The sequence below is a fragment of the Pteropus vampyrus genome, unplaced genomic scaffold (assembly GCF_000151845.1).
Source record: "Pteropus vampyrus isolate Shadow unplaced genomic scaffold, Pvam_2.0 Scaffold320, whole genome shotgun sequence".
Taxonomy (NCBI): domain Eukaryota; kingdom Metazoa; phylum Chordata; class Mammalia; order Chiroptera; family Pteropodidae; genus Pteropus; species Pteropus vampyrus.
The window spans coordinates 38,991-47,976 of NW_011889101.1; the positions used below are offsets into that span (position 1 = coordinate 38,991).

The following is an 8,986-nucleotide window of genomic DNA, read 5'->3' on the forward strand; positions in this document are numbered from 1 at the left end:
GCTGAGCTGGGCTGAGCTGGGCTGAGCTGGGCTGGGCTCGGCTGGGCTGGGCTGGGCTGGGCTGGTCAGAGCTGGGCTGGTCAGAGCTGGGCTGTTCAGAGCTAGGCTGGGCTGAGCTGGGCTGGACTGAGCTGGGCTGCTCAGAGCTGAACTGAGCTGGGCTGGGCTGGGCTGAGCTGGGCTGACTTAACTGGACCGAACTGGACTGAGCTGAGCTGAACTGGGTTGAACTGGGTTGAAATAGACTGAGCTGGGCTGACCTGGGCTAAGTTGGGCTGAACTAGGCTGAACTGGGCTGAACTGGGTTGAAATATAGACTAAGCTGAGCTGAACTGGGCTGAACTGGGCTAGGCTGGGCTGGTCTAAACTGGGCTGAACTAAGCTGAGCTGAGCTGAGCTGGGCTAGGCTGAGGTGAGCTGGGCTGGGCTGGTCAGAGCTGGGCTGGGCTGAGCTGGGCTGAACTGAGCTGGGCTGCTCAGAGCTGAGCTGAGCTGGGCTGGGCTGGGCTGAGCTGGGCTGGTCAGAGCTGGGCTGGGCTGAGCTGGGCTGATTTAACTGGACCGAACTGGACTGAGCTGAGCTGAACTGGGTTGGCTAGGCTGAGCTGGGCGGAGCTGGGCTGAGCTGAAGTGAACTGGGCTGAGCTGGGCTGAGCCAGGCTGAATTGGGTTAAACTGGGCTGACCTAAGCTGAATTAAACTAAAATGAGCTGAACTAGGCTGAATTGGGCTGAACTGTGTTGAAGTAAGCTGAGCTGGGCTGAACTGGGCTGGGCTGGGCTAAACTGTGCCCACCTGGGCTTAGCTGGGCTGGGATGGGCTGGGAAGAGCTGGGCTGAGCTGGGCTCACCTGGGCTGAATTAAGCTGAGCTGAGCTGGGCTGGGATAAGTTGGGCTGAACTAGGCTGAACTGGGCTAAACTGGGCTGGGCTAAAGTGTGCCTACCTGGGCTTAGCTGGGCTGGGCTGGGCTGCGCTGGGCTGGGCTGCGCTGGGCTGGGCTGCGCTGGGCTGGGCTGCGCTGGGCTGGGAAGAGCAGAGAGGAGCTGGGCTAGACGCTTTGGTAAATGGGAGGATGTGGGCTCAATATAGATCATCCCCAGAGCCTTGTTCATAGACCAGGCTGCCCTTGTGTTTCTTGGGGACACATGAGGATGATAAAGCCTCCGGTACATCTGTGACCTCGCTCCTTCCATCACTCGTGGTGACACCCTGTGTACCTGGCCTGTCTGGGCAGGACGTCTCAGAAAGGCTGATTTGGACTTGGCCTCTGGTCTTGAGACCCTTATAGATTGTGGGGAGGCACCTCTGCTTGTTGGGGGCCTTGGTGGGGTTGGACCAGGACCCTGACCAGGGATGTTTGTGGGGACACAGAAGGCTCTCCCCCCCGTGCGCCCTGCAGCACAGCCAAGCCAGCTCCCGGTGCAGGCTCAGCTTCAAGTTCAGGCCTCTGTCCTCACCTGGAGCCCCTCTGGTCCCGCCTCTCATGACCCCCAGACCCTGCACAGAGGGGAGCCGAGGCTGCAGCAGTGCCCACAGGCTGAGCTGTCAGCAGGGGAGCCATCAGTCAGAACGACGGCCCTGTGTGGCAGTGGCCGGCATCCAAGGACTGAGCCCCGGCCCACATGCTGGAGCTCCAGGCATGTGTTCAGTCCTGACCCAGGTCCAGGCTGTGCGACCTTGGGGTGGTCACTAACCCTCGCTGTGCATGTTGCCCAGTGTGGACGAGAGGTGAGCATCGTTTGTCCTCATGGTCCTCGGGGTTCTCAATGGCCTCACTGCGTGTCCTGTATTGCAGAAACGCAGACCAACCCCACGCTCTTCCCACTGAGCCTCAGCAGCGTCGACGACTCCGGGAACGCGATCATCGGCTGCCTGGTCTCCGGCTTCTTCCCATCGCAGCCTGTGAGTGTGACCTGGAGCCACACCGGGCAGGGCACGTCCGTCACGAACTTCCCCGCCGTGCAGACAACCTCCGGAGGCCTGTATTCCATGACCAGCCAGCTGACCCTGCCGGCCTCCCAGTGCCCAGCTAAAGAGAACAAGAAATGCCAAGTCCAGCACCTGTCCAGCTCCAAGTCTGTGGACGTGCCCTGCCAAGGTCAGAGGGCGGGTGGGGGAGGGGGCCACCACGTGCCCATGGTGGAACCATGTCCCTCACTGGGGCTTCCCTCAGACAAAAGTGGGCTGCAGTTAAGCACCCAGAGGGCGGGCAGGAGGGGCCGTGGCTGGAGTTTGAGGGAAGGGGTGGTGGCCGCAGGGGCGGTGATGGGCTGTGGCCTCTCTGCTCAAGAATATGTACCAACAGTCATTAGCCCAATCCCATCACGGTGCCAGCCGAAGTTGTCACTGCACCGGCCCGCGATCGAGGACCTGCTCCTGGGCTCCAATGCCAACCTCACGTGTACGCTGAGCGGCCTGAATGACGCCCAGGGGGCCACCTTCACCTGGAAGTCCTCGGGAGAGAAGGAAGCCATCCAGGGCACCCCGCAGCGTGATGCCTCCGGCTGCTACAGCGTGTCCAGCGTCCTGCCAGGCTGCGCCGAGCCATGGAACCGCGGAGAGAACTTCTCATGCACCGTCACCTACCCTGGGTCCACAAGCCCACTGACGGCCACCATCGCCAAAACCCTAGGTGGGCACGGACCCCGCCGCTAGGCCCCACACAGAGCTCCGCAGTGCGAGAGGCACTCTCCTACCCGGCCTCCCCCTCCACGGCCCTGGGCGCTCCTGCCCAGCGCCCAGGGGGAAAGCGAGGCACAGGGAGCCCAGAGGGCAAAGGGGCTTTTCCCTCCCCACCCAGACCGCTGACCTGGCCCCTCTGCCCCCAGGAAACACCTTCCGGCCCCAGGTCCACCTGCTGCCGCCGCCGTCGGAGGAGCTGGCCCTCAACGAGCTGGTGACGCTGACGTGCGTGGTGCGGGGCTTCAGCCCCGAGGAGGTGCTGCTGCGGTGGCTGCACGGGAACCAGGAGCTTTCCCGGGAGAAGTACCTGGTCTGGGAACCCCTGCCAGAGGCCGGCCAAGGTGCTGCCACGTTCGCCGTGACCAGCGTGCTGCGTGTGGAGGCCGAGTCATGGAAGAGTGGGGACAGCTATTCCTGCATGGTGGGCCACGAGGCCCTGCCCATGGCCTTCACCCAGAAGACCATCGACCGCCTGGCCGGTAAACCCACCCATGTCAACGTGTCCGTGGTCCTGTCCGAGGTGGACGGCGTCTGCTACTGAGCTGCCTCCACCTGCCCACCCGCCCTCCAATAAACTCCATGCTCGCCGAAGCCGCTGCTTCCCTCCACCACCTGTCTTGACCCTCTGGGCCTGGCACCTCGACGTGCCTTCACACCCATGTGCTTGTGTGTGTGTGTGAGCCTGAGTGTGAGCACGTGTGCACAGTGGTTGGGGCCAAGTGGGTGGCGACGCCTGAGGCTGGGGAGGCGCGCGAGGCAGGCACAGCCCTGGCCAGCCCTGCGGGCAGAAGGCGCCACAGGGAGATCCCGCTGGCCGCAGAGAACCACGCAGAGGGGCAGCAGGCGAGACAGAGAGGGGGAGGGGAACAGGGCGGCCAGGGAGCAGGCTGCGCCCTCATGCAGGCCAGCGAGGGAAGGAAGGCAAGACGCTAGGGCCCCGCACACCCACACACCCACACACCCACACGCCACTGCAGGCCGGCCCCCTGACTTGCAGAGAAAAGGGGCCACCCACCTGGGCATGGCCTCCCCACCTGCATCCCACGGCTCTGCGTGCAAACGTAGACATGCACACACGTTCTCCAGCACTCCTGCTCACGTGCACGTGCAGACACACGCACACACACGCGCACACACACAAGCACACACATATCTGTGCCCTGCAGCTGCAGGAAGCTCACAGCCCAGACCCAGCTCTGGGGCGGCCTGGGGAGTCCCCGCCTGAGCCCCAGCGGGTTTCCCCTGGCCCCCCCTGCCTCAGGCACCCCCATCACCCAGCTCGACACGGATCAGGGACCAATTCCACAGATGCCTCCCCGGCGGCCAAGTCCCCAGACTCGAGACCCCCAGTCATTCTGGAGCCTGAATACAACCCAAATTGTGGACAGGGTGACGGCAGGGGTGTCAGAAAGACCGCCCCTACCAGTGCACCCCCCAGCTGCTGCACGGGGCTCCTGGCAGAGGGCAGTCCCATGACCGCCCAGGGACACCTGGCACCAGGGCCCCACAAGGGGGCAGCGGGCCCCTGCTCTTGTCTCAGACACCTTCTGGGCATCCCCAGGGAACCTGGCCTCCTGGCCACCCCTCTGCTCCCAGGGCCAAGCGGGGAGTGCCCCGTGCACCTGGCCACTGCCCTATCTCGAGGGTCCAGTCACCAGAGGGCACCAGGGAGAGAGAGGTGCTAGCTGGGGAGCTGTTGCCCAAGAAAAGATGCTCCAGCCACTAGGGACCAGGGACTAGGACCTGCCCTAGGGGAGGAGTTTCCTAAGGACATGGGGACAGCAGGAAGACAGGTGGATGGACCATAGGACGTGTGACAGACAGAAGAATGCGTGGGTGGAAGGATGGATGAATGATGGATGTGTCAGCAGATGACACGCAGGTCCAAATCCCATACGGCATGGGAGGCGTGTGCCAGGAACCCCGAAGGTGACAGGCTGCCCAGTAGCCTCCCCCTGGGCCTCCTTCACTCTCCTTGTGGCTCATCGGCTGCATCTCCAGGGAGGGCAACAGAGGGCCCCGGTCATGCCCGTCCAGCCCCTGGCACACTGAACCCCAGACCCAGACCTATGTCTCAGCCCACAGCACCTTGACGGTGGGCTTGACCGGTCCTCTCTGGCCCCACCCAGGGCCCAAGCCAAGTCCAGCCCAGAGCAGGGACTTGGTGAGGGCTGGCCAAGGATGTGGGAAGAGCTGGCCGAGGCCACGGCAAGGGCTAGGGTCCTGCGGCCTTGGGCTTGAGCTCTTCTTGCTGCAGCAAAGACAGTGCCCAAGTCTCAAGGTGCCCGACACCCTCAGAGACAGAGGTCCTGTGGGCAGCCCCTTCCTGTGGGCACCTGCTACTTCATCCTCCCTGAGATGGCCTCAGGCCTGCTGTCCCAACTCGGGCGCTGGCAGGGGGGCGTCGGCTCGGCCCCCGTGTGCAGCATGCACCTAGCAGCCCCTCGGTGTCTTGCAGATTGCCAGGAGCCGCTGCCCTGGGTACTGCTGGACCTGTCTCGGGAGGACATGGAGGAGGACGTCCCGGGTGCCAGCTTGTGGCCCACCACCGTCACCTTGCTCACCCTCTTCCTGCTCAGCCTCTTCTATAGCACAGCACTGACCGTGACGAGCGTCCGGGGCACCCCTGGCAGCACAGAGGGCCCCCAGTACTGAGCAGGAGCCACCCAGGCACAGGTGGGGGACGAGCAGACAGAGCGGTGGGCGAACACTGGGTGGGGCGCTGGCTGCCTGCCAAGCATGTGCCACTCGGACGTCTGGGCCCTCATCGCCCCTGCGGACGCGGGCGGGCCTCGGGGCCGGGCTCGCCGGGGGCCCGGCTCTACCTCCCAGCAAGGCAGTGGCCACGATTGCACTGCAATCTCCCACGAGCCAGCCCGGGGATGGCATGAGCATGGGCAAGCACCCCGCCCGCCCCAGGAGCTCCCCCGGGCCTTGACCCCCTTGTGTTTGCAGGGAGGAGCATGGAGGAGCCTCCTGGAGCCCAGCTAGACATCAGTGCTCAGCTTCCTCAGAAGCCACCTGCCCATCCCAACACAGGCCACCCTGGTGCAATAAATTCATCACAAAGACAGAGGTTCTCAGACTCTAAGTGAAGGTGGGAACAGAAGTCGGGGGAGGCTACAGAGAGAAGAGTGTGTGACATGACCCAAGGCAGGTTCGCAGCGCACGTGGAAACAAAGTCCCCTTCGCCTAGGCGTATCCAGCCAGGTTCTGCTTCAGGCACACGTCCAGACTAACCAGGGCTCTCAGGGGAAAAATAAAACAAGATCCCACAATAGAAATGTGCTCTGGTCACTGTGTCTTGGTCTTGGTCACTGAGCTCTGGTCCTGATCACTATGTCCTTGTCCTGATCACTGTGTCCCGGTCCTAATTACTGTGTTTTTGCCCTCATCACTGTGTCTGATCCTGACAACTGAACCCTGGTCCTAACCACTGAGCCCTGATCATGATCACTGAGTCCTGGTCCTGATCACTGAATCCTGGTTCTGATCACTGAGTCCTGGTCCAGATCACTGAGTCCTGGTCCTGATCACTGAATCCTGGTTCTGATCACTGAATCCTGGTCCTGATCACTGTGTCCTTGTCCTTATCACTGTGTCTCACTTTAATCACTGGGCCCCGGACCCGATCACAGTGCCCTGGTCCTGATCACTGAGTCTTGATCCTGATCACTAGGCCCTGGTCCAGATCACTGTATCCTGGTACTGAACACTGGACATCAGTCCTAATCACTGAGCCTTGGTCCTGATCACAGTGCCCTGTCCTGATAACTGAGCCCTGATCATGATCACTGAGTCCTGATCCAGATCACTGTGTCCTGGTCCTGATCACTGTGTCTGATCCTGATCACAGTGCCCTGTCCTGATCACTGAGCCCTGGTCCTAATCATTGAGCCCTGATCATGATCACTGAGCCCTGGTCCTGATCACTGTGTCCTTGTCCTGATCACTGTGCCTGATCCTGACAACTGAACCCTGGTCCTAACCACTGAGCCCTGATCATGATCACTGAGTCCTGGTCTAGATCACTGTGTCCTGGTCCTGATCACTGTGTCTGATCCTGATCACTGGGCCCTGGTCCTGATCACTGTGTTCTGGTCCTTACCACTGTGTTTTTGCCCTGATCTCTGTGTCCTTGTCCTGAGCACCATGCCCTGATCCTAATCACTGAACCCTGATCATGATCACTGAGTCCTGGTCCAGATCACTGTGTCCTGGTCCTGATCACTGTGTCTGATCCTGATCATTGAGCCCTGGTCCTAACCACTGAGCCCTGGTCCTGATCACTGTGTCTGATCCTGATCACTGGGCCCTGGTCCTGATCACTGTGCCCTGGTTATGAACACTGAACCCTGGTCCTAATCATTGAGCCCTGGTCATGATCACTGAGTCCTGATCCAGATCACTGTGTCCTGGTCCTGATAACTGTGTCTGATCCTGATCACTGAGTCCTGGTCCTGATCAGAGCCCTGGTCCTTGTCACTGTCCTGTGATCTTGATCACTGTGTTCTGCTCCTGATTACTGAACATTGGTCCTGATCACTGGTCCTTGGTCCTGATCACTCAGCCCTAGTCCTGATCACTGAGTCTGAGTTCTGATCACTGTGTCTTAGTCTAATCACTGTGCCCTTGTCCTGATCACTGGACACTGGTCCTGATCACTGAGCCCTGGTCCTGGTCCTGTTCACTGGGCCCTGGTCCTGACCCTCAGCCCTGGTCCGAGTCACTTAGCCAGGACCTATTCCTACTCCCATTGAATTATGCTGAAGCTCTGCTCTCAGCCTGGATTATCGTATCTCAGATCCTGAGTCCTGCTCTGTGCCATGCGACAGTTACCCACATCGGGACAGGGAGCTTCCAGAGACTTGTAACCCTCTGGGTCTGGGCACTGGACAGAGATAAAAGATGACCCACCACCTGGCTTCATCCCTAGGAGCGTGTAGTTTCCAGGCTGATGTGGTAGGACAAGGTGGCATGAGGCAGACCCTTGTCCACAAGGGTCCCCAGGCACAGAAGTCACCTTGGGGAGAGGGCTTGGGCACCATAGTGAGGACAGGTGGTGGTGGCAATGGTGTTTGTCTTCTCTTGTTTTTCTCTTTCTTCTCTAGGCTCCTGTCCCCATCACCTGCTGAAACTCCCAAAATAGCCTTATGGGGCAGCTGAGTCATTGTGAGCGCAGCCCAGCCCAGGTGTCTCGGCCAGAGACTGCTGTTCCGAGATCATGCCCCAGACCGCGACCTGGCCAGATGTGCCTGGGGCCTGGGTGATGAGCCAGAGCCCAGGAGAGCCCTTCTAGACCAGTGAGGACCCCAAGGCCTGCAGAACACCCCAACCCCCACCCTGCAGCAGGCCAGGATCAAAAAATTCAGCTTAGGGTCAGCCAGCCCACCAAGGTTGGCCAAGGCCAGCCTGGGTCAGCCTGGATCAGCCTGGGTCAGTCTGAGTCAGCCATGATCAGGCCTTAGAGAGGCCAAGATCAGCCAGGATTAGGAAAAAAGTCAGCCAGGGTCAGCCAGGGTCAGCCTGGGTCAGCCATAATCAGGTCTTACAGAGGCCAAGATCAACCAGGATTAGACTAAGATCAGACAACATCAGCTTGGGTCAGCCTTGGTCAGCCATGATCAGGCCTTACAGAGGCCAGGATCGGCCGAGATTAGACAAAGGTCATCAGGGTCAGCCTGGGTCAGCCAGGGTCAGCCATGATTAGGTCTTAGAAGGCCAAGATCAGCCAGGATTAGACAAAGGTCAGCCAGGGTCAGCCAGGATCAGCCTGAGTCAGTCTGAGTCAGCCATGCTCAGGTCTTAGAGAGGCCAAAATCAGCCAGGATTAGACAAAGGTCAGCTAGGGTCGGCCAGCATCAGCCAGAGTCTGTCTGAGTCAGCCATGATCAGGTCTTACAGAGGCCAAGATCAACCAGGATTAGACAAAGGTCAGCCAGGGTCAGCCAAGGTCAGTCTTGCTCAGCCATGATCAGGTCTTAGAGAAGCCAAGATCAGCTAGGATTAGGAAAAAGTCAGCCAGGGTCAGCCAGGGTCAGCCATGGTCAGCTTGGGTCAGCCATGATCAGGTCTTACAGAGGCCAAGATCAATCAGGATTAGACAAAGGTCAGCCAGCAACAGTCTGGGTCAGCCTGGGTCCCCCATGATCAGGCCTTAGAAAGCCAAGATCAGCCAGAATTAGACAAAGGTCGGCCAGGGTCAGCCAGGGTCTGCCTTGGTCAGCCATGATCAGGTCTTAAGAAGCCAAGATCAGCCAGAATTAGACAAAAGTCAGCCAGGGTCAGCCCTGGTCAGCCAT

The 8,986-nt window shown here is 60.3% G+C and overlaps 1 gene segment (V, D, J or C); it reads left to right on the forward strand.

The window, feature by feature from the left end:
• The first annotated feature begins 1,034 nt into the window (after positions 1–1,034).
• Positions 1,035–3,253, forward strand: LOC105303872. The segment is given in 3 exon segments: positions 1,035–2,100; positions 2,308–2,634; positions 2,831–3,253. Coding segments are annotated over 3 exon segments (1,467 nt in total).
• The last annotated feature ends 5,733 nt before the right edge of the window (positions 3,254–8,986 follow it).